Below are 24,752 nucleotides of genomic sequence, written 5' to 3'. Positions count from 1 at the left end.
GTCAACTAAGAGCCTTGTTACTAGTCACTAATCCTTTATATTGAACTTTCCTCTTCAAATTACTGTGTGCTTTCTGTTCCTAATAATTAGACTCGAACAGATACACCCCAAAAGTAAGAAAGCCCAACTATGACGGGGACAGGTCCAAAAGACAAACTGGCCCATGTCTAGAAAAGGACAACTAGGAGGACAGTAACTGCCTAAAGCTCCATTATTTAATATGGATGAAGAAACAGAAAAGAGAAATGCTTAGACACAAAGAGAGCTGTTTTCAAATATGCAAGAACAACCATAGGAACAAAGAAAACAGACTAATTCTAGAGGGTAGAACTTACGACGTAATGGTAGATATTGCAAGAAGGCAACAGTTAGCCTCACTATTGGGGTGCTTTTTGGAACACAGAGAGTGTCCAAAAGTAGAACTACCTAATTTTTGAGGTCGTAAGCTCCTTGTCAACGAAGGTGTGCAAAAGTGGGAAGACCAGATGTCAGGGATGCCGAGGAGGGGCCTTCTGTGGAAAGCGTGAGGAGGCAGAATTCTGGGAGTTCCAGCATTCTCTGTACCCCAGGGGACTTTTGAGACTGCCTAATTTTTAGCAGGTGCTTTTTCTGTTTTAGTGAGCCTTGTGGCATAACAGATGCACTATTTTATCCACATATTGTAAGTACATGCTTTTGTGTCTATAGTTAAATGTTTTTGCTTTTATGTCCAAAGTATAAGGAGGTAACACTACAAAATATTATGAAGGGTAAAAACTGGTTTGTTTGCTTACCTTTTTTTTTGTTTTTAAAGATTTTATTTATTTATTTGACAGGCAGAGATCATAAGTAGGCAGAGAGGCAGGCAGAGAGAGAGAGAGAGAGGGAAGCAGGCTCCCAGCTGAGCAGAGAGCCCGATGTGGGGCTCGATCCCAGGACCCTGGGAAATGACCTGAGCCAAAGGCAGCGGCTTAACACACTGAGCCACCCAGGGGCCCCTATTTGCTTACCTTTGCTGATGAAACGATTTGCTTGGCCTGGCGTCTTGATAAATGATCAACTGTTCTTATGAGCGCTTCAGGATTTGCATTAGCTAAGTGAATCAGACTTTTATAGCCTGCGTTGTATAACTGTTTTGCTCGACCCTAAAGGTATTACACAAATCAACAGGGTCAGAATTTGGGATTAGAAAAAAATAATCAAGTGTCTTATTGAAGGAAAAATTTCACATGCAAGAGATAGAAACAGACTACGGTAATAATAAATATGCAGAGATAACACACCTGAATCCAGAGAAATTTTAAAATATGTATTTGGGTAGTCCCAATCTGACTGCAAGACAGCTTTCTGTGCAGCTTAAGTTAGCCAATGTGCAATCAGGAATGAGAAATTCATTAAGGCACTAAGGTGAGGGACATTATTATAGATGCCCAGTCAAGATGTTCTAGCACAGTATCCTTAAAATGTTTTCACAATCTACTCAGGGGACTGCTGGGGTGCGTGTGTGGGCGTGCATCTGCGTGTGTGTGCCTGTCCCCAGGCAGAAGAACGCTTCTGACGGAAGGACTGAGTAACAGAATAAGCTGAAATCAACAGTTGGCTAAAAGCAAAGAGTTGAGAAACCAGGTGAGGATACTTGGTTCTCACTCCCTTAGGAAATGGAAGTAAGCCTTGTTGTCCCCGAATCAGCTTCCGGAGATAAGCACAGAGCTTACACCGACAGGAGGTAATGCTCCGCTGGAGTGGAGAGACACCAAGGACCATATACTCGGGGAGTCTCATTCTTATCCTTACTGCTGTGTTTTTCCACAAATGTGATTTTTCTCACCAGAACTGCTTCCAGATTGACAGGGGATTTCTGGGAGGCCATGACAACAATTTAATAAAGAAACAGACACACACACACACACACAAACCAACCTCTCATGATAAATGAGGAGTAAGACCGTTGTTGTTATTTACCTTGTGATAAGACTTCACAAAATAGTCAAACCTGACTTTTCTTTAGTTGAAATCATCTCAGTTGGGAAACTGGGAAGCCACTAACCTCTAAAACACCAGTCACTTCCATGAGAGGAATTAGCTCTGCCTTGACACAGTAAGTCAACTTCTTGGTAAGTTCTACCAATAGGGCTCTATAAACCCAAAACTCCTCAAGTTCCTACAAAATACAAAGAAATACATAGGATTTAGATCTGGTAAGTCATTTCCAAGCTTGGTTGGCATAGTAGGGGCCCAGAGAGGGTGTTCCTTCATTTAAGTTCTGAAACTTGGTAAAACCAGAGACGAACAACAATTCCACACAAAATTATCATAAGGAAACATGGGCTGAGACTGAGGGATTTGATTAAGAGGTTCTGGGATGAGGAAGAAGATGGGAAGTTGGAAAACGAGCCACTGAGAAGAGCTCTGTTCATTTTTTATCAAAACGCCAGCAAATGAATGTGCAATTTCTCTTTCCCAAGTAACTGAAAACATTTTATAGCCTCTGGGAGTTCATCCCGAAGACGAAACATTACGTATGGAAGGATCCCAATGCAAGATGTAGCAATATTCAAAACAAAAAAATCCTGGAAGCAATATTTCAGACAGTAAAAATATTGGAAGATGTGGGTCAATCATGGTTAAAGGTGGGTGGTAAATGGGCATTTACTATAATATTTTGTCTTATTTAATGTCTGAAAATTTCTGTCGTAGTTGTTTTTTAAAGGTCACTTTCTAAGGGCTGGGTGTCCCTGTGAGCACACGTGACACATGAAGTGGCATTAGCCGGCTACTTTGTGACCACCAGGAGAGCAGCCAATGCACTAGAGATGGCAGAGTGAAGAGAAGAAGACCTTGACCAGAACGACCAGTCCGCCAACCCTGAACTGCCTTGGCTCCAGCTGTCCTGTTACATGTGACGATCTTGGTTCGCTGTTGTTTAAACCTCTGTGGGGTTTAACTACTACTCATAGTTGAAGGCATTTTAACTAATACTACTGATGTACTATTTCATACCACTTATGTAGCTTTTTAAAGAGGAATAAACAGGGGCGCCTGGGTAGCCAGGGGGTTAAGCCTCTGCCTCTGCTCGGGTCATGATCTCAGGGTCCTGGGATCGAGTCCCGCATCAGGCTCTCTACTCAGCAGGGAGCCTGCTTCTCTGCCTGCTTGTGATCTCTGTTTCTGTCAAATAAAATCTTAAAAAAATAAAAATAAATAAATACATTTAAAAAAAGGAAAAAACACTTTAAAATACTGAAAATACACTCATGAGAGCACAAGCTGTCGGGCAGATTGTGTCTAGGATCAACCATCAACTTATAGTTGTTTTTCAAATTTGATAGTTTCTTTTACTTGAACTGTTCTATAAGGCTGAAGTCCTTATAATTCTAAGTAAAACAAAGGGATAGAATTTTAGGGGAAGTATCTTTAAATATGAAGAAATACAAACACAGAAAACTTAAGAAAATAAAGGCTAGCTTCTTACTACCTATAAATTTTGTCTACTGCTTAGCTAGCACATGATTAGGGAATATAGGCTAATATTTAAAACTTAGCATAAGTGGGAGACATTTAGAAATGCGAATTTGCTAAAATAATTATCATTCAACCCAAAGTCAAGTATTCTGGATTATTTACTCATTAATACATATGACAGAATTGACTGCCATATACGTACACAGAATATGGAAATTTAAGATGGGAAAATGAAGATTTCAAATTTAGAAGTAAGATTCATGAGAGAAAAATGTTTTTAAAAAATTGAGTATAGAAACAAATATGGAAGGATTATTACACCATTCAATTAGAAGAAATTTAAATGCAGCCAAAAGAGGCTTATATTATCAATTCATCCCCAAAACTGTCCTAGTAGAAAGTCTGGTGAGCTTTGCTATGCTATTTAAGGAAACTCTGAAAGCTGGTTTTAGTAAAGTCTTAAACAAATGCATCCCAAATGCAAATGGCCAAAATAGAGTTTTCTTCTTGAGTTAATTAAACTATACACTTGACATAGAAACCTAAAGCAGCTGCCAAACACTGGAAGCAAAAATGGCAAAACCCTGTGGCGATCACGAGAGCATGGTCTCAGGGGTGACCCGTGCTGGCACTGGTGAGGCACTCGTCAGACACCGCCCGTGGGCAGCACCAGGGGAGAGACCCCCCGAATCTGTATCGATGGAGGACTGCGGTTCTGAGAGCTCGTTCCAAAGTCTTGTCACTACCAGTGCTGGTTCTAGAGACGGGATAACCAGGTGCTTGCTTTTTATTTTAGGTTTCATTCATGTATGTGAGAGAGAAGATGAGCACAGGCAGGCTGCGAGTGAGGCAGAGAGAAGCAGACCCTCCCCTGAGCAGGGAGCCCGAGGCAGGACTCGACCCCAGGATTTGGGGATCACGACCTGCGCTGAAGGCAGACAGACACTTAACTGACTGAGCCACCCAGGGACCATAACGAGGTGTCTTCTACTTGTTCGCTAAATATTTTAGGTGATTCTGCCATTTTTGTATCTTTACCGTAAGTTAGTATATAGGACTTTCATAAGCAGAAAAAAACAACTATAGTTTAAATATGGTTTGAGAGCTTTAGTATTACTAGAACAAGCCAACAGAGAGGAAATAATGATTAACCGGTTTCCGAGTTGAGCAGCAGTCAAAACAGATGCATGAGGCACGTGTCGTGTAGTCAGTGGAATTACCTCACAGAAGTGCAGCACACAAGAGGAGAATGAGGCCGCTCCGGCAAGAAGACTTTGTATATAGCCTCGAGGCATATTAAATTTTTCAGACACACTCCAGATGTTGGTCTCTTTGAGCAGGGTATAAAGAACAAAAGACAGGTATAGTCTGTTGACAATGTCCTTGTCCACCTTCTAGAAAGACAAGCAAGTAAATTTATGTCCTGGACCTGCTAAAAATGTACATTATATTGAAATTGGACAAAAGGCAATCTGAATGAAGTTTTACTACAGAAAAGCCAGAACAGAATGATTCCACAGGAAAAAAACTAAGTTTTTACCATAGGTACTTCAGACTAATTCAGATGATCATTTTTCCAAGTATTAAAAAAAAGAAAATATTCCAATTTAAACTTCTTCTACAGGGGAAGCTGTAGTGGGTTGAATTGTGTCTGCCCCCACAAAAAGATACGTTTACCTCCTAACCTGTGGTACCTGTGGTACCTGTGAATGTGACATTATTTTAGAAATAGGATCTTTGCAGGTGTAATTAATTAAAGATCTTGAGAGGAAATCCCCCTGCGTGTATACTGCCCACTTAGGGCTCTGTATTCAGTGGCCAGCGTCCTTCTAAGAGGAGAGGACACAGAGGGACACAAATAGGAAGCAAAGTGAAGATGGCAGTGTTCAGTGGCGACACTGGAGGGATGCATTTACAAACCAAGAACACCAAAGATTGCCAGCAGCCACCAAAAGCTAGCAGAGAAAGATGTTTTCTTCCTTAGAACCCCCAGGGAAGCCATCTTGATTTCGGACTTTTGGCCTCCTCCACTGCAAAAGAATAAATTTCTGCTGTTTTAAGACACTCGGTTTGGGCTAATTTGTTGTGATAGCCCTAGGAAAAGAATATAGGAAGGGAAGGAGTTGGGAAGACCTTTACATTTACTGTGGTATTTATAGGTTGTATATATTTGTGAATGGAATTAAACAAATGCATTTATTTGGATAGGTATGTTAATAAGCTTATCCATATAGCTTATAGTAATAAGTTATAATAATAGTTAATAAGTTGTAATAATAGTTAATAAGCTTATCCATATAGCATATAGTAGACTAAGTAAATATTAGATTTTATGATTTCTACATAAAAAAAATTAATGTTTCTAAATTTAAAACACTGAGAGAGAAAAACCTACCTAGAGCTCACAATTTCCACGTACCTGCTTCTGCCTATAGTATCTAGTGACCAGTTCTTGTAAAGTATCTCATAACCAATATCAAGCTAACTTAGAAAGTGCAGAACTGATGCTTAAAACCAGAGGAAAGACAGGATGAACTGGAAGGAAAAGAAGTGGGTATAAAATATAAAATTGTATCCCCTATGGTGGTAAAAGAATGGGATGAGAACTTACAGTGGCATATTGATTCTACATGTTGATTCTTATAAAAAGCATCGAGCTGAAAACTACAATAGTTGAATTGCCAGTAGGGAGAAATTGCTTCTCAATTTCCCAATTTTGGTGCACCTTCATTTGAGTCAATGTCGATTTTGCTTAGAATGTATTTTCTAAGCCAAGAAAAATGATATAATTTTATTATAAGGTAGGATAAGATGCTTTATACCAATTTCAAGATCTTTCATAAGAAATATCTAAAGAAAAACGGGAGTGTCTTTTTCAATGTAGAGAAACAAATTTGATTTTAAGTAAATCTGTTCTCTAGAAATTAAATCAACTGAAAGCGTATTGACTATATTTCATTAACAAAAATAAATTCTCATATGATCTCTCTGATATGAGGAATTTGAGAGGCAGGGCGGGGGTTATGGGGGGAAGGGAAGGAAAAAATGCAACAAGATGGGATCGGGAGGGAGACAAACCGTAAGAGACTCTTAATCTCAGGAAACAAACTGAGAGTTGCTGGGGGTGGGGGAGGGATGGGGTGGCGGGTGATGGACACGGGGAGGGCCTGTGCCATGGTGAGAGCTGTGAAGTGTGCAAGCCTGATGATTCACAGACCTGTACCCCTGGGGCAAATAATACATTATATGTTAATAAAATAAATAAATTTTGATCCAAGTTTAAAAAGATGCATTATTCTAAAAAGATTTTGTAAATGTTTATTATTTGTTGAGTTTCAAATTATTATTTTTTTTAAAAGGAGGACTCTTCTTCTTATTATTATTTTTTTAAAGATTTTATTTATTTATTTGACGGACAGAGATGACAAGTAGGCAGAGAGGCAGGCAGAGAGAGAGGAGGAAGCAGGCTCCCTGCGGAGCAGAGAGCCTGATGTGGGGCTCGATCCCAGGACCCTGGGATTATGACCCGAGCTGAAGGCAGCGGCTTTAACCCATTGAGCCACCCAGGCACCCCTCAAATTATTTTGATTTTTTATTTTATATGTTAAAGTTGTATATAAAATGTTTGTTTTATGAAATATTTTTATTTAACATTTTGAATGTCTAAGCAGCATAGGCATTTCTGAGGTAAAAGACCCAATCAAAATACTGTGAGAGCATGAACACTCAACAACTAAACATTCAATTCTAATGTGAGTAAATACTATCCTTCACTTTTCAAAATGAAATCAGTAATATTTATGTAATTAAAGATACAGGGGAAATGACAAGTAAGATAATTAGGTTTCAATAAAGATTAGATTACTGATAAAATTAAAAATGAAAAAAAGTGTATTATAAGGCAGAAAATGAAATGAACTTTAGGATTTGAAGGCATGTTTGCCAAAAAATTATTTCCATTCATTTTTTTTTTAAAGATTTTATTTGCTTGAGAGAGAGCACAAGCTAGCTGGGGGGGGGGGCGAGGCAAAGCAGACTCCCCGCTGCGCAAGAAGCCCAATGTGGGGCTCGGGCTCAGGACCTTGAGATCATGACCTGAGCTAAGGCAGACACTTAACCAAAATGAGCCATCCAGGGACCCTATTTCCATTCGCCTGACATTAGTGTATTAGATACTTGCTTTATATTTGTTGACTAAACTTCAAAACACTGTAACATAAGAATATTACACAAAAAAGTATTAATTTATCAACTTCAACCTTCTACAGAATCTTGTGTAGTTCAAGTACTAACTAGATTGGGAGTTCTTTAAGAACAACAATGAAAACCTCAAACCCATCCTCTGTTAGAATCTCTGGCATCAAGCAGAATGCCTAACAGAGTTTCTAGGTGTGGGGGAGCACCTGGCTGGCTCAGCCAGAGGAACATGTGACACTTGATCTTGGGGTCATGAGTTCAAGCCCCATATGAGGTGTAGAGATTATGTAAAAAAAGAAAAAAAAAATGTTCTGGGGGGTGTCTGGGTGGCTCAGTTGGAAGGGCATGCGACTCTTGATCTTGTCGTAAGTTCAAGCCCCGTGCTGGGTGTGGAGATTACTTTAGAAAAAGTTTCCAAGGGCGCCTGGGTGGCTCAGTGGGTTAAGCCGCTGCCTTCGGCTCAGGTCATGATCTCAGGGTCCTGGGATCAGCCCCGCATCGGGCTCTCTGCTCAGCAGGGAGCCTGCTTCCTCCTCTCTCTCTCTGCCTGCCTCTCTGCCTACTTGTGATTTCTCTCTGTCAAATAAATAAATAAATAATCTTTAAAAAAAAAAAAAAAAAGAAAAGAAAAAAAGAAAAAGTTTCCAAAAGATACACTTTCCTCCCTTGAACTGAAATTATTTCAGGATTATATATTTTATAAACATTATATAGATATATAAAATATATATATAAACATTTATATACATTATATACATTTTATAAAACATTTTATAAAAACTTTATAATTTTTATAATGTAAGCCATAAGTAGCCCAAGGAAAAGAGATTAAGAAGGTTTACCTTTTCCTACGATAAGAAGCTTATATGTGCTTGACAGCGTTTCAGAAATGCAAAGGTACACATACAAAAAAACTCATCACACCATCCGAAAATACTGTTTTTAAAAAATCCCCAAACTTCTAGTCCTCACGTTTTAAATAGCAAAATGGGAATCGTATTAACTTAAAGAAAAAAATATGAAATGAAAAGATCGACTCAACAAAAGAGATGATACAACAGCATTAATTTTGCTAAGTCAACTTACTTAGGAAGAGAAAAAAAGACTATGGTACCTTTTTTATAGCTTGACCTGATGCTTTCTTCCCAATAAAGTTTTCAGAGACTCCAAGAAGAGCAGCTACATTTTGTTCTGCTGGACTGAGCTGGCTAAACTACGTTTAAAAAGAGTAAACATAGAAAAAAATCAAATTGTAACTTTTAAAAAAATATTTATTTATTTGAGAGCGAGCAAGAAAGTGTGTATGGGACAGCAGAGGGGAGGGAGAGAAAAATCTCAAGCAGACTCCCTGCTGAGCGTAAAGCCTGACACAGGGCTCGGTCTCACAACCCTGAGGTCACCTCCTGAGCTGAAATCACAAGTGGGACGCTTAACTAACTGGACCACCCAGCCACCCGTCAAATCGTAACTTTAAAAAATCTGCCTTTTGAACCAAATCCAGTATTTCCTGATACCACATTTTCATGCTTGTAAAGGATATGAGAAAAACACCACCAATTTATTTATACAAATTGTAAGCTTAAACATGTATTATTAAAATGTAACATATTTTAGCAGGTCACAAGCACTGTGGTTTCCACTAGGGTTTCCACAGAGTATGGGGTTACGTTTAATACTGAGATGATGTCTGCTGGGGAGGAAGAACAGGGAAAACTTTTGACAGTAACTGCATTATATAGTACCACTTAAAAAACCTTAGTTACAATTTTAAAATAGGACATTAAAAGAAAGATAATTTCCTGCAATTAAGAGCTTCATACTGCTTCCGTCGCGCTCACAGTAAAGTCATAATAGACTACACTCTACCGCCTGGTTTTAGAGAAAGCAGGACCAGCTGCACCTTCCTGTTGTGATAAAACTGACATTCCTTCTCAGTATTAACATCACTGGGCTTCATCATCATGCTTGGCTCTGATAGAGCTTTCATGTAATTAAAGTCTCCAAAAAAACCCAGCTTTTCACGGTTTTCTTCACACTGTAGGCAACATAAAGTGGAGTGGCCACCAAAGTAACTATCTTTGCAGAATGGGAACAGGGATGATCCTCTTTTTTTTTTTTTTTCCTGATAATGAACATGTTTATATTTAACAGAAAAGTAGTATTTAAATTAAATAAACTGAAGATGCTATTGCCATATTACTATTTAAAAAAACTGAAACATGAAAGAGCCAATTTCAAATACACTTTAGTAGAGACAAAAAGTGAATAATCACTTGACAAAAATTCCATCGTCATTAATAAATAAAATAGCCTATATTGAAGAACATTATAATCTTACCTGCCTGAAGTATATCATCCAGTCAGGGACACAGTGAGAAGCCATATCATAGGGAGTTGTTAGGTAAATTAGGTGAAGAAGGCTTTCAAGCACAAGACCTTCGAGACCTTTCTTCAAATCTCTGTAGAGAATGTCACAATAAGCCAAATCTATAGTTCCTAAAAGAAAGATCAAATATTTCATCTTTCATAATTACCGAAAGGGAAACAATGTGATTTTTAAAGCATCTTATTTAGAAGTTACCTAAATATAGCAAAAAGTCTTCAAAAGCTCTCAAGTTTTTTAACTCCACTATAGTTAACATACAGTGTTAGGTTAGTTTCAGGTGTACAGTACAGTGATCCCACAATTCTGTACATCACTGAGTGTTTACCATGATGGGTGTACTGCTAATCCCTTTATACATCTCACCCCCCCAATCTCTTCTTATGTAACTTAGCATAACTATTTTGGAGGTCATTTTGATAGTATATATCAACATTTCATAAGTACATACCTTTTGACCCAAATACTTTGTTTCTGGAAATCTAACCCAGAGAAACATGTCCACATACACGCAAAAATACATAAATAGTGATGCCCATTGCAGCTTTGTTTATAATTGAGAAAACAAAAAGCCTGTGCAAATGTCCATCAATAGGGGAATGGTTAACTAAATTACGGTATCCAGACTACGGCTGATTACAGTAGTCGAAGAAAAATGAGGTAGATTTAAAGGGACTCACATGTTAAGATGCTCCTAATATTTTAAGTAAAAAAAGCAAGCTGCCAAAAAATACCTACAACTATGATTTCATCTTAAAAAATAAAGTATAAAACATACATAAATATATATGCATGATATATAATAAAATCTATACACATATACATATACACAAATGTAAATACATACACATATTTATCTATATACATAATAACATATGGAAGGATACACATCAAATTGTTAACAGTGGTTGCCCCTGGGAGAGTGGAAATGGGATAGGAGAATGGGATTTTCCTTTACATAATTCTGAGTTCTAAGGATTTTTTTAAAATAATAGACCTGTATTATTTTTCATTTAGTAAATTACGATGTAGCCATTAAAAAAAAAAACCATTCACTGCTGTGGAACAATTTTTAAGATATTAAGGAAAAAAAGCAAATTCTGGAACAATACAAATGATTATTTAAAAACAAAAGTTAAAAAATCTCAAATTTGTATACAAGTATGGTATTATGCATTGAAAGGAAATGTACAGAAACTGTCTGAAAAGACGCATGCCAAATTATTATTCTTGGTAGATATTAAGATTTGCATGATTGCTGGGGGAGGGGGTATGTGAAGGGGGATTATCATCTATTTCCCCAAATACTTCTACAGTATCTTAAATTACTTGTAATCTAAAACATTTTTCGGGGCACCTGGGTGGCTCGGTTGGTTAAACGTTCAACACTCGATTTCGGCTCAGGTCGTGACCTCAGGGTTGTAAGATCAAACCATGAGTCAGACTCCTGGTGGATGTGGTCTCCTTAGGATTCCCTCTTTCCCTCCTTTCTGCCCCTCCCTGCTCCCTCTCTGAAAAAAATGAAAACAAAAAACCAAAAATCCCCAACACATTTTCAACTTATTTATTTACAAAAAAATTTTCTTAAAGAAAGCTCTACACACAGCATGGTCTTGAACTCACCACCCCGAGGTTGAGTCACACGCTCCACTGGGCCAGCCGGGGCGCCCTGATTTTCCAACTTTGAAAAGCTGAAGTAGTCTCATAGCTTATAAGATTAATGTTATTAATAAGAAATTACAGTTCCAATTTAAAGAAAGAGAATGATTTAATTTCTATTTCTTCCCCAGCACATTTCCTTAGAAACTTAGCTAAACTCTTACCCTTAAAAGAAGCTCGTCCCAGTTTTGTAATATGAAAGCTCTCGTCTTTGGGCTTATCAACAACGTCTTTCTGGAGAAGTCCTTTCTCTGTCAGGTATCTAAGCCATTCAACAGTTATTTCCCGCAGACTTTTTTCTTTCAACAAAATCTTTTGCTGAACACCAAACAACGTACCACCCATAAAGTGACATATGTCATCAAGATTTGTTGCGATCTGAAACAATTCAGGATGTCACTGGAGCATACGTCAAAGATACTGAAATAAATCAGCATGAAATTGACATATTCATGTATATAAGGATAATTGTATAGTGATGTTTTAAAATTAACGAGAAACAATTTAAAGTTATCATATTCATACTTCTAATGAAAACATGTACATATTTTTCACTCAAAAACTCCTCAGATTTTTGAGTAGCTTTTCAGTCTCTCCAAAGCTGTGATGTTTCTTCTCCAATTATCACTAATTCCCACTCAGCCTCCTTCAGAAATCCTCCCTTCACCCTTTCCACCCACCTGTAAAAGAATTCTTTAGCAATAGAAATGATATTAAAGCACACATACACCCATGCAAAACACAACTGAAAGTCCCCAATGAAACAGGAGCAGGCAATATTTCCTGCATATCACCTAAAAATACATAGCAGTCTTCTTCTTCTGCCTCTCTCATTCCTGTTCTTTTGCTGCCTTCCCTTTCCCCCTCTTAGTCACTATTTAATCTTTAATGGCAATCATAATACTTAACCCTCCACTTAGTATTCAGATGTAGAGATGATGCTGAATTAGAATTTTGTATTAGCTAATTTTAATGAAATCAGCATGTTGTACTAAAATACAGTCAATCAATAAGCATATTTCTCTCTCTCACAATTCTGATGATACTTTCAACTGGAAAACATAGTCATTTGATACCAAACCCAAATAAGGGTTAACAAAAAACATGATGAGGCATAGACATTTCCTATTGCTTTTCCTCCTTTTAGTAAAATTCACTTTCTTGGAAATGTTCTGACCTTTTATTATTATTATTACTACTACTATTATTATTCTTTGAGAGAGAGAATATTAAGCAGGATCTATACCCAGTGGGGAGTCTGATGCTGGGCTCAATCTCACAACCTTGGTATCATGATGTGAGCTGAGATCCAGAGTTGGACCCTTAACTGACTGAACCATCCAAGCACCCCAAAATTCATTCTAAGTATAATATTCAATTAGGACAAAACTGCAGTTTTAAGATATTCAAGACTGATTCTCAGTGTGTAGATTATCAATGAACTTAGTCGCTGAACTGTTTTCTACCTGGTTGATTTCCGTAAACACTGGGGATACTTGGTCCTCCCAGCTGCCATCATGTTATCTTTCTATCCCTCTATGAAAATCTTACAGCATTGTGATTGACACCCACTGGTCTAGCCTCTGTCTCCGGCCTCCACAGCTTCTCAAAGCTAGATTCTCTACTGCTGCCCCAACCTTCAGGTTCACCCACACCGGACTCCAAAGTCAATCCATTCATTCGTTCAAGTACTGACAGAGCACGAACCACATGTCAGGAACTGTGCTGGGCACTGGGAGTCAGGGACAACAAGTAAAGATACATGTGGAGGGGCGCCTGGGTGGCTCAGTGGGTTAAGCTGCTGCCTTCGGCTCAGGTCATGATCTCGGGGTCCTGGGATCGAGTCCCGCATCGAGCTCTCTGCTCAGCAGGGAGCCTGCTTCCCTCTCTCTCTGCCTGCTTGTGATCTCTCTCTGTCAAATAAATAAATAAAATCTTTAAAAAAAAAAAAAGATACATGTGGAATCTGTTGGCCCAGGGCTTACATTCCAATAGGAATCACTGCACTAACCAGCAAATAAGTACAAACTGGTAGGTTCTACTAAAGCAATGTGGTTCGATCAAGCATACAGCAGACTGACTGGACACAGAGGCACAGGGGGGCTTCCCTGAGGAGGGATGGTTAAGTGAAGCCTCCAGATCAAGTGCGTGAGGGTGAGACGCGAGACAGAGTGGGGAAGGTGGGTGAGTCCCAGGCTTAGTGAGCACTGGCGTGGAAGGACCCAGGAGGCCAGTGTGTCTGGGGTGCAGATTGCAAGGAGGCTGGTGAGAGGGCAAGGCAGACAGGCAGAGGCCAAATCTACCATGGTAGACCATGACAAGGAACTTGGGCTTCCTAAATCCTAAAAACAATGGGAAACCAATGGGACAAATCTTAAGCAGAGATGGGTAGCACATTCTGAGTTTACGTTTTGACAAGACCAGTCTGTGTGAATGATCACTTGGAGGGGATGTGGGAAGGCATGGCAGAATGGACGCAAGGCAGTTCGACCAGTGAGGGGACAACCACACTGACCCAGACAGGAGACACTAGGAGCACGGACCCCAGTGTCCAGGTGCGGGGATAAAGCTACAAGCAGCCTACAGAACCTGCCTCTCTTTGCCTCAGATTCTTTTTTTGTAAAAGGGGAATTACATTACTTAATTCGAAGGTATGCAAGGATCAGAGATAAAACATAGTGTCTAACAGGGTGTCTGAAACATGGTTGTGATAAATAAATAACTGGAGGCTGCCCGGTTATTGAACAAGGCATTTAACAACACGTTATTTAACAACTTGTTAAATGCTCTCATTAATTCCTAGTTTCCTTCTCCTCGACCAAAGCAAGGGCTTAGTCTCTCCAGGGGTGCTCCTCTGTATCCTCCTGCCCCCAACCTCACCAAGTCACAGACCTTGCCCTACTTGCTTCTCCCCTTCTCTTCTACCTGCGTGTTTCTGTCCAGAGGACTTGACTGCTGCTTTAATTCCAACTCTAACGGTCTTCCTACTTTCTACTGTGTTTAGAGTTCCAGCCTTCCTCCATGACTACAGCCCCGCTGTGAGCCCTTACCCCAAGGTGTAAGAGGGACCCTGGAGGCCTGACCTCTTCACGGATGGGTCCAGTTTCTTGAGTTCTGCCTCTAGTGGTAGGCTTGGAACAACAGCTGCCCACCGGCTAATCTCCTGCCTAGACTTCTTGCTGCTGTACTTCAACTGTTAAAACAGAATTTAAATGCAACTGTTGTGCCCCATAGATCTTGGACTGCCAGGCCCATGAACCTACCCCTGTGGCCAAGTCCACCCTCCCAGTCGTTACCTGAATGGTCCCATCTTAAGTGAATCCCAACTCCCTACCAATTCCACTACATTTTTCTGATCCTATCTCATATACACATTTGTCAGATGTATGTATTATATGTCCTGTGCCTTCTCATTTTAGCTGTCTTTTGAAGGTAATTTTTAAAATTATGATGAAGTCTATTTGATAAATTTTTCCCTTCATGGTTTTTGTTTTTTGCTTCCCACATAAGAAATCACTCAAGGTAACAAAAAATTCTTCCCTATATGTTCTTCCCTTTCAGTTTAGATCTATGGTCCACTTTGAATTAATTATTTTTGACAAAATTAGTGTGAGGTAAGAGTACAGGTTAGTTTTTGTCATTGTTCTATATAGATATCTAGTTGCTCCAGCCCCATTTATTGAGAAAAACTATCCTTTGTCCCTTTAAATATCCTGACACCCTTTGCTAAAACCTGATGATACACAGGGATGCCTGGCTGGTGCAGCTCATGGACACGCAACTCCTTATTTTGGTGTCCTGAGTCCGAGCCCCACGTTGAGTGTAGAGATTATCATTTTTTTAACTGATCACATACGTGGGCTTAATTCTGGACTTACTGATCTATTATTGGGCTACATAATCCTTGTGCCAATACCGCACTGTCTTGATTACTCAAGCTTTATAGTTAGTTCTTGAAATAGTGTGAACACTCTAAATTTGTCATTTTTTCACAAAATGAATTTTGGTTAATCTACTCCTTTGCATTTCCAAATAAATTCTATCACTCTTCAATTTCTACAAACAAACCTACTGAGATTTTGGCTGGAATTGCATTAAATTTACAGACCAAGTTGAAGTAACACCTGATCAGAACTGAATGTTCTAATTCTTGAACACGGTACCTCCCTCCATCTACGTAGGTCTCCTTCAATTTCTCTCAAGCTCTACAGTTTTCAGTGTACAGATCTGACACATATTAGTTAAAGTTGTCCCTAAGTGTTGTATGTTTTTTGATGCTATTGTGAATGGAGTTGTTTTTCCAATTATTTGTAGTGAGTATACAAATATAACTGAGTTCCATACACTGACCCTGTATCCCATGACAGTGCTGATTCCACTCTAGCTTTTCCCCCTACCCTCCTTTGGATTTTCTTCTTGAAACTAGTATCGCAAATAAGACAGTTTTACTTCTTCCTTTCTAATTCATACGCCCTCACTCCTGTCTTGTACCGGCCAGGGTTCCGATGTGCGCTGAAAAGGTGAGACCAGACCTCCTTGTTCCTCCTGATCTTAGACGGAAAAACGTGTAATCTTTCTCCATTAAGTGTGATGGCACCTGTAGTGGTTGCTGTTGTTTTTAAAGATTTTATTTATTTATTTGACAGACAGAGATCACAAGTAGGCAGAGAGGCAGGCAGAGAGAGAGAAAGGATGAAGCAGGCTCCCTGGCAAGCAGAGAGCCCGATGCGGGGCTCGATCCCAGGACCCTGAGATCATGACCTGAGCCAAAGGCAGAGGCTTCACCCACTGAGCCACCCAGGCGCCCCAGTTTTGTTTTTGTTTCTGGTTTTTTTTTTTTTAAATAAACTTCCTTGACCTCTTCTCCTCCTAGTTTGCTGAGTTTTTATCATGAATGGGTGTTGAACTCTGTCAAATGAATAGTAACACTGACTTTTGAATGTTAAATTAATTTTGCATTACTGGAATCAACTCTGATTATGTTGCTGGATTACTAATACTTGGATAGGATTTTATCTATGTTTTCGAGATACTGGCCTGTAGTTTTTCTTCTTGTAACATCTTTGTCGGATTTTGGTATCAGAATAATGCTGGTTTCATGAAACCAGCAGTATCCCTTCTTCCTCGACTTTCTGGGAGAGTATGTGTATGATTGGTGTCATTTCTTCCTTAAATGTTTGATAGAATTCACCAGTGAAGTCAGGTCTGGAGTTTTCTTTGTGGCAAGTTTTAAATTATAAATTCAATTTCTTTAATAGATCTAGGACTAGACTTTTTACTTCTTCAGTCAATTTTGGAAATTGTGTTTTCCAAGAATATTTGTAGTTGAATTCATTTTTTTAGCATTCAAGACTATAGTTATTCAAGGATTATTCCTTACTATAGCTTTAATATCTCCCGGATCTTCAGTGATGACCCTATTAGGAATGATCCTAATATAGGTAACTGAAGTGTTCTCTCTTTTCCCTCTGATGAAATCAGCCGATAATCTTACTGATCTTTTCAAAGGACTAGCTTATAGTTTCATTATTTTTTCTCCTGTTTATTTACTTTTTATTTCATTTGTTTTTATTTGAATTATCTCCTTTATTCTACTTTGAGTTCCCCACACCCCAACCAGGTTCCTAAAGTAAAACTTAGAGCAGTGAATCTGGATCTTTCTTGTATTCTAGCAAGGATTTAAAACCATAAATGTCCTTTTAAGCAATTCTTTGGGTTCATGCCAGTAATTCTGATACATCTTTTTTCATTTTCTTTCCATTCGAAATATTTTCTAATATCCCTTGTGATTTCGATCAAAGTATACTTACTTAATTTCCAAATATTTGAGTAATTCCCTGATACCCTTCTATTACTGCTGGTATACTATAATTGCTTCCATTAGATACCGTGCTATATTTTATTTCAATCCTTTTAAATGTATTGATGTTTGTCTATGGTCTCAGAATACGGTATACAATACATGGGCATTTGAGGAATATTCTACACAGACAATGCTGTACTGGACAGAGTACAGGCCAGCAAGGCAGGAACCTAAATGATAGTCCAATCCAAACCGTAACTCCCTGAATGATGCTACAGCACTCACCGGCTCTGCGTCCGTTACCTTATCGAATACGTAAATGTGGTAAGACCTGCCGATCTCCCTGAGCTCTCCCTCCCTTTCCAGTTCCTTGGCAAGCCTCCTATTGCAGGTCTCACTACATTACATGTGCATTACTACAACTGCTTCTCAACTAGTCTTCCTACACTGCTCTACACTATTACCCCGCACGTTTTACGGTAAGTGAGGTCTGAGAGAGCTAGTAACAGGCAGAGCAGTGAGAGGCAGAGTCGGGACCGGGACAGCCATAGGTGATATCAGGGCACTTGCTCTCAGCCGCCCCATGTTGCGACTCTCCACTGATCAGCGACAGAGTCACACTCTCTCGTGTGCAAGTTAAGCTCGTACTCCCCTTTCCCCCAATCGACAGCACACTTCCGGCCTACCTTTCCCCACCAGTTTCCAACTCTTCAGGATCCACAGCCCCCATCTAGAGCTACACAATCTATTCTGCTGACTGTCCCCTCACATGGCCGGAAGCTTCTCACCGTCATTTCTGTGTGAAGTACTCGGAGCAGCTAACTCCTGCAGATCTACAACTCCGATCTCTTTCAGCGTCCAGCACTGATTCCTTTTCTTCCTTATGACCTTCCACATTCTGAACTGCCCCGTTGTGTTACCACTGTACACCTACAAGGTAATCAAAACTTATGGTATTTCTGTTTATTAATCTCTTCTTTTATTTTCACCTAAACTGTTTGGGTTAGTGAAGCAGACTGCATGATAGTTAAGAGCACTGGTTTTTTGTTTGTTTGTTTTAAAGATTTTATTTATTTATTTGACAGACAGAAATCACAAGCAGGCAGAGAGGCAGGCAGAGGGGGAGGGGGAAACAGGTTCCCTGCTGAGCAGCGAGCCTGATGCAGGGCTCGATCCCAGGACCAGGGGTTTAACCCACTGAGCCACCCAGGTGCCCCAAGAGCATTGGTTTTATTGTGGAACAACAAATTCAAACCCTGGCTTTGCCACTTTACGGCCAAATGACCTCACACAAAATTGAAATTTACTTAACTTAAGAATAACCACAGAGGTGCCTGGATGGCTCAGCTGGTTAGTGATTTTTCTTTTAAAGATTTATTTGAGACAGGGGCGCCTGCGTGGCTCAGTGGGTTCAGCCTCTGCTTATGGCTCAGGTCATGATCTCAGGGTCCTGGGATTGAGTCCCGCATCAGGCTTTCTGCTCAGCAGGGAGCCTGCTTCCTCCTCTCTCTCTGCCTGCCTCTCTGCCTACTTGTGATCTCTCTCTGTCAAATAAATAAATAAAATCTTTATTAAAAAAAAAAAAAAGATTTATTTGAAAGTGAGTGAGCGTGAGAGAGAGAGAGCACAAGCCAGGATGGAGAGGCAGAGGGAGATGGAGAAGCAGACTCCTCACTGAGCAGGGAGCCCGAGGCAGGGCTCAATCCCAGAACCCTGAGATTACGTCCCGAGCCCAAGGCAGATGCTTGAAGGACTGAGCCACCCAGGCACTCCAGGCATCTGTCTCTTGATTTCTTCGCAGGTCATGATCGCAAGACCATGGGATCGAGCCCTGCCGAGCTCCACATTGGGCTCCAGGCTCAGTGCGGAGTCTGCTTGAAATTTTGTCTCCACTTGCCCCTCCCCCAGCTCATTCTCTCTCTCTCTCTCTCTCAAATAAATAAATCTTAAAAAAAAAAGTATAACCATAAAAAAGAAGTTTAACTCAAGAGTAACCCTAAAAGAGAGAGCGAATTTCTAAGAAAAAGAGTGTTTTCCTGCTGTGTCTTTTTCTTTTTAAATTTTCTGCCTGATAAAGGCTATACTAATCTCACAAATGTTTACAATATCCTAGAATGATCACAGACCACCGGTGAATCTTCTTCTTAACCAGGATAGAGATGATGGATAATCCCACATCAGGACCTATGTCTTCATAGCTTCTTACATCCCCCAGAGTATACAAAAAAGTGTCTCAGTTGTAATAATGGGCAGTTATGATTTGCTCATTTTTCATATTTCATAAAACTCAAAGCATTAAAATGGACATATAAATCTAGATTCAGATTTATGTCAGATTTTTCTTTTCCACATTAGATTAGAAGTTAGCATTTTTTTCAAACTTACAGTTCTCATAACTATTAAATCTCTATTATCTCAGATAATGGTAATAAGATTTAAAAATAATGAAAAATACCTTCAAACCAATCAAAGAGAGAAACAAAGTTTGGATTCCCTTGGTGAATTCTTGAACAAGATGGCTATAACAATTTTCCAATGGTCTGCTTATTAACTCTGATACCTACAAAAGTTAAAGCAATATTATGTTTTGTGTTATTATAAGAAAATTAAGTGTTCCATATAAAATTTTATATTTTGCATAGATCTTGTGGAAACAGGGGGTGTTAAGGACATAAAGAGAAACAAATAAGAATTTAGCAGGTGTTCTCATAAAAATGGAAGAACGATAAATAAAGAAAATACTTTTCACTGCTTGCCCAAACTACAGAAGTATTCAAACTATTCTAATTCCTAATCGTAGAGGAGAAAGAAACATTATTGAAAGAAATATTAATAATTAATTTTTAAAAGATGATATCATAAAAGGGCTAGACCAAAGACCAAAAAGAAAAAGACGAAACAACAAACCGACAGTCAGACGATTACCTGCTGCTTGTCTTTTTCCTGCAGTATGAGGACACTCTCCCCGACAGAGTCTATTCCGGCACGGCCAGCTCTGCCAATCATCTGCTCATACTGACTCCTCTTTAAAAACTCCTTCGCAACATAGGGAGCTCTTAAAATAACTCTATGGAATTGATAATATTAATCAAAAGTGATACTCCTTCTATAATACTGCCTATTTTTTTCATTCTTAATTTCATTATACGGTGATATTAAATTTAATGACACGTTAACTCAAAATAAGTCAGTGCTATTTAACAAGAACCACTGATGTCCTAGATTCTTCATGTACATTATCAGTAATTCTTACAAAATTCTTGGTAACAACGTTCTTTATTATTTCACTTTAATTTTTACGAAGGGGTTAAGTGAAGCACAGGCAAACTAAGTGGTTCACCTCAACACACAAAACTAGTAACTACCAGGACCATGCTTTGAACATGCTGGCTTGTCTACAGAGCAACAGCCTCCAAAGACTGATTCTACACCCCATAAATGAAAAATAGGATCATGCATCACCAACATATGCATATTTTAATTAATTTATGTTACTGTCAACTATATGACATTGCAGGTTTCGACTGTTTTTGACCTACAAATATGGTAATTTCCATTCTGCTAATGTAGTTGGAAGCCTGTAGCCAGCTTTCCTGTTCAGAAGTGAGAGACCTATGTCACCTAATCAACCTACTCCTTTATGAGCCTCAGTAGACAGCCAAGGTTACAAACACCTGAAGAAAACTAAGGGCATAAAGAAGAGCCAGAATACACAGAATAAGTATCTGACAGAAACAGGGAACAGAAAGAACCTTAAAGGACTTGAACTGGGGGGTGCCGGGTGGATCAGTCAGTTAAGTGTCTGACTTCGGTTCAGGTCACGATCTCAGTGTCATGGGATTGAGCCCTGCACTGGGTGCTGCGCTTGACATGGACTCTGCTTGTTCCTCTCCTTCTGCCCCATCCTCCACTCATGCTCTATCAAAAAATAAATAAAATCTTAAAAAAAAATAAAAAGAATTATTCAAGGATGGCAAAATAAAAAGTAAGTCATAGAAGGAAGACGCGGGATATAAGAGGCAGCAGTAAGCAAAAAAACAAGTATAATTCACAGGAAGGTTTAAATAATTACGGACTGTAAGATGAAATGCAATTAAAAATCTGGTACTAAAATTCCGGATAGCTGCAACATACATGAGGCACTACAGGAGAACACACAAGGAGTAGGACTACTGTTATGTTCAGGAGGGAACAGTCACTGATTAATTCTAAAATGGCAGAAAAGCACGTTTGATCACAGCTGCTACGATTAAGAGTAACAACCAGGATAAGAGAAGTAAGACACTTAACTTCCTTTTTCATTCTCCAGTTGTCTGAAAAATGGAAAATTTAAACTGTGACAGATGAAAATAAGAGTGAAGAAAGATATACTTTGCAAGGAAAACGTAATCCTAGTGTTCAAAGTGAAAACACTCAGTGAGAAAAACAAGGACCAATTATATTGATAAAAGTATGATTCAGCAGTAAGATAGTTGAAATGAACCTTTGTATACCTGAACAGTTCTGAAATACAAAGCAAAAACTTCTAGAAATGCAAAAAGGAGAAAGACAGCCCCATAACAACAGCAGAAGACTAACACAACTCCCTGAGACGGACAGATCGAAGTATCACAGGTAGTAAGAAAATCAAGGGAGCTGATAACATAATAAATCACTGTGATCTCATGGAGATGTAGAAACTGTGTATCCAACAGAAAACACATGGGTTTTTTAATGTGGATGATTTTTAAAAATCACCCAAGCTTTTGAAAAAAATGTCACAAATTTTAAAGTCAAATTTTTAAATAAAAATTATAAAGAGCAGATATCAGTTATACAAGCCCATAACTTGGGTAATAACTGAAAAGATGGTCAAAGCTCTACTCTGGAAAAGATACTAGACCAGAAGTCTTTATGGATGAGTTCTCTAAGCTTTCAAGGAAATACCTATGTTAAATAAGCTCAGATCATAAAAAATGGTAGAGCTTGCTGTTTGCAACTAGAACAATAAACCCTAACGTCGAACCAGATAGGGAGAACACCAAAGAAGTAATTCTAATACCAGAAAATCTACTGGTTACTTTTCATTAAAATATTAAAGGAAACAAATGAGGGGCACGTCAGTGGTGCAGTTGGTTAGGCAGCGGACTCTCGGTTTTGGCTCAGGTCCTGATCTCAGGTCCTGATCTCAAGGTCAGGAGACGGAGTTCCGCACTGGGCTCAGTGTTGAGTGAAGAGTCTGCTTGAGACCCTCCCTCCCCCTCCCCGACTCTAAAATAAATGAATAAATCTTAAAACATAAATAAATAAACTGAAGGAAACAAACCAAACAATCAATTCAGCAAATGATGAAAAAACGTCTGATAAATTCTCATCCACTCCTGAGAAGGAATAAAACAACAAAAACTCCTGGCAAAGGGCGCCTGTGGGGCTCAGTAGGTTAAAGCCTCAGCCTCTGGCTCAGGTCACGATCTCAGGGTCCTGGGATTGAGTCCTGTATCGGGCTCTCTGCTCAGTGGGGAGCCTGCTTCCCCCCACCCTCTGCCTCTGCCTCCTTCTCTGCCTACTTATATCTCTCTGTCAAATAAATAATTAAAACCTTAAAAAGAGAAAAGAAATACACACTCTTACCTAGCTAAGAATTAAAAAGTTTGGAGCCTGGCCAATGGCTACCTTACCTTCGAGCTGGTAGGTTCACACCTGCTGCCAGAGTGGATGTACAGGTGAAGAGGCACAGAGCTCCCGCGGAATACGCCTCCTCCAAGAGCCGCCTCTCGTCGCTCGTTAACCCGCTGTGGTGGTAAGCAACGCCAAAGGGGATGGTGCGCTTCAAGATGGGGCACACATTGCCACCACTGATACTCTTCAAGTTCTTAATCAGCTCGTGTTTTTCTTTCTCCCTGTGTTTCAGATACTCCCTAGGGAAAAAGATCTATTAGAAATATAAACCCTCGGGACGCCTGGGTGGCTCAGTGGGTTAAGCAGCTGCCTTCGGCTCAGGTCATGATCCCAGCGTCCCGGGATCGAGTCCCACATCGGGCTCCTTGCTCGGCGGGGAGCCTGCTTCTCCCTCTGCCTCTGCCTGTCTCTCTGTCTGCCTGTGCTCGCTCTCTCTCCCTCTCTCTCTGACAAATAAATACATAAAATCTTTAAAAAAAAAAAAAAAGAAATATAAACCCTCGATCTTACAGGGACAAACTGCCTACTGTTTCAATTTTAGTAGATACACGTAAACATTCTTTATTAAAGAATATATAACTCTCATGAATCTCAGTATACAAAATGTTCTTAGAACTTGATTCTGATTTCATTAACTATTGGGCACTCTTTCAACCTTTTTGTGGATCACAGAACCCTATGAAAATCTGATTAAAGCTAAGGAAGGAAAAAAAACCCATAATATAAACATAACACTTTGCTTATAAGTTCATGGACTTCCTGACGTTCATTCTTATGCTGCCTATGAATCCATGGATGCTAGGGTTAGCTACCTCCTGCAGATGTTACCATCATTTTTTTCACTAGAATATACATGTTTATTGATGATTTTTATAGAATTTTTAAAAAATTCCAAGTCATAAATGTTCTTCTCTCAAGATGGAAACCTACTTACAATCAAATCACATGTATTAATGTAAAACACTGACTGACTAAACACTACTATTTTAGAACCGTCAGGGATACCCCACAACGTCTCTGCATTTAAAAGCTGCCACTCAAGTTCCTTTGAGGAAAGAGAGAAAGGACTGAGAGTTAGAGCAAGGGGCAGCTCATGCACTCCGAATACCAGCCGCCAGCACAGTCTGCGAAGCGCGCTCTGTTCCAGGGGGCTTCGTGGAAAGAAGGGAGGGCCCTGGCTCTCTTACTCTGATGTTCCCAACGGGAGGCCAGTGACGTCACAGGAAGCCGAGATACAGGGTGCAAGGAGCACAAGAAGAACAAAGAAGAACTGGGAAGAGCGTGGTCAGGGGTCGTGGGCGTGAGGATGAGAAGTGACGGCTGAGGAGGGAGCAGCACACTGTCACCGCTTCCCAGTCAGTGCGTGGGGCCATGGAAGGGATGGACACGACGAACTCCTCTCAAGAATGACGTCCTACGTGGGGTGAAGATGTGGGTGACCCCCACACAATGTTAGAGAAGGGAGACACTGCTGATGGCTGACCGGGTAAGCTATGGTTGCACGGCGAAGGGGTCACGGCAGAACAGAGGTCTGAGCTGGCTCTCGACCAGGGAGTGTCAGTGCCAGTGAAGAGGCAGGGGAGCACCCTTTCCTGGCAGGAAGGAAAGCAG

The 24,752-nt window shown here is 39.7% G+C and overlaps 1 protein-coding gene across 8 annotated transcripts in view; it reads right to left on the bottom strand.

The window, feature by feature from the left end:
- Window positions 1–24,752, bottom strand: part of HELQ (helicase, POLQ like) — a 46,637-nt gene that overhangs the window by 5,624 nt on the left and 16,261 nt on the right. For 4 of the 8 annotated variants that reach the window (XM_044225881.1, XM_044225886.1, XM_044225887.1 and 1 more), the window contains 9 exons: window positions 23,141–23,380; window positions 20,409–20,550; window positions 19,939–20,043; window positions 11,845–12,058; window positions 9,977–10,134; window positions 8,753–8,851; window positions 4,662–4,835; window positions 2,027–2,140; window positions 990–1,124 (listed from right to left, as the gene is read on the bottom strand). In XM_044225881.1, the coding sequence (XP_044081816.1) occupies window positions 990–1,124; window positions 2,027–2,140; window positions 4,662–4,835; window positions 8,753–8,851; window positions 9,977–10,134; window positions 11,845–12,058; window positions 19,939–20,043; window positions 20,409–20,550; window positions 23,141–23,380 (1,381 nt within the window). Of the gene's footprint in view, window positions 1–989; window positions 1,125–2,026; window positions 2,141–4,661; window positions 4,836–8,480; window positions 8,642–8,752; window positions 8,852–9,976; window positions 10,135–11,844; window positions 12,059–18,106; window positions 18,414–19,938; window positions 20,044–20,408; window positions 20,551–23,140; window positions 23,381–24,752 lie in introns of those variants that run through there. The other 4 variants (XR_006381065.1, XM_044225884.1, XM_044225883.1 and 1 more) reach the window with 4 other exon arrangements.

The sequence above is a fragment of the Neovison vison genome, chromosome 11 (assembly GCF_020171115.1).
Source record: "Neovison vison isolate M4711 chromosome 11, ASM_NN_V1, whole genome shotgun sequence".
Lineage (NCBI taxonomy): Eukaryota > Metazoa > Chordata > Mammalia > Carnivora > Mustelidae > Neogale > Neogale vison.
This window is presented reverse-complemented; position numbering and strand designations above follow the sequence as displayed.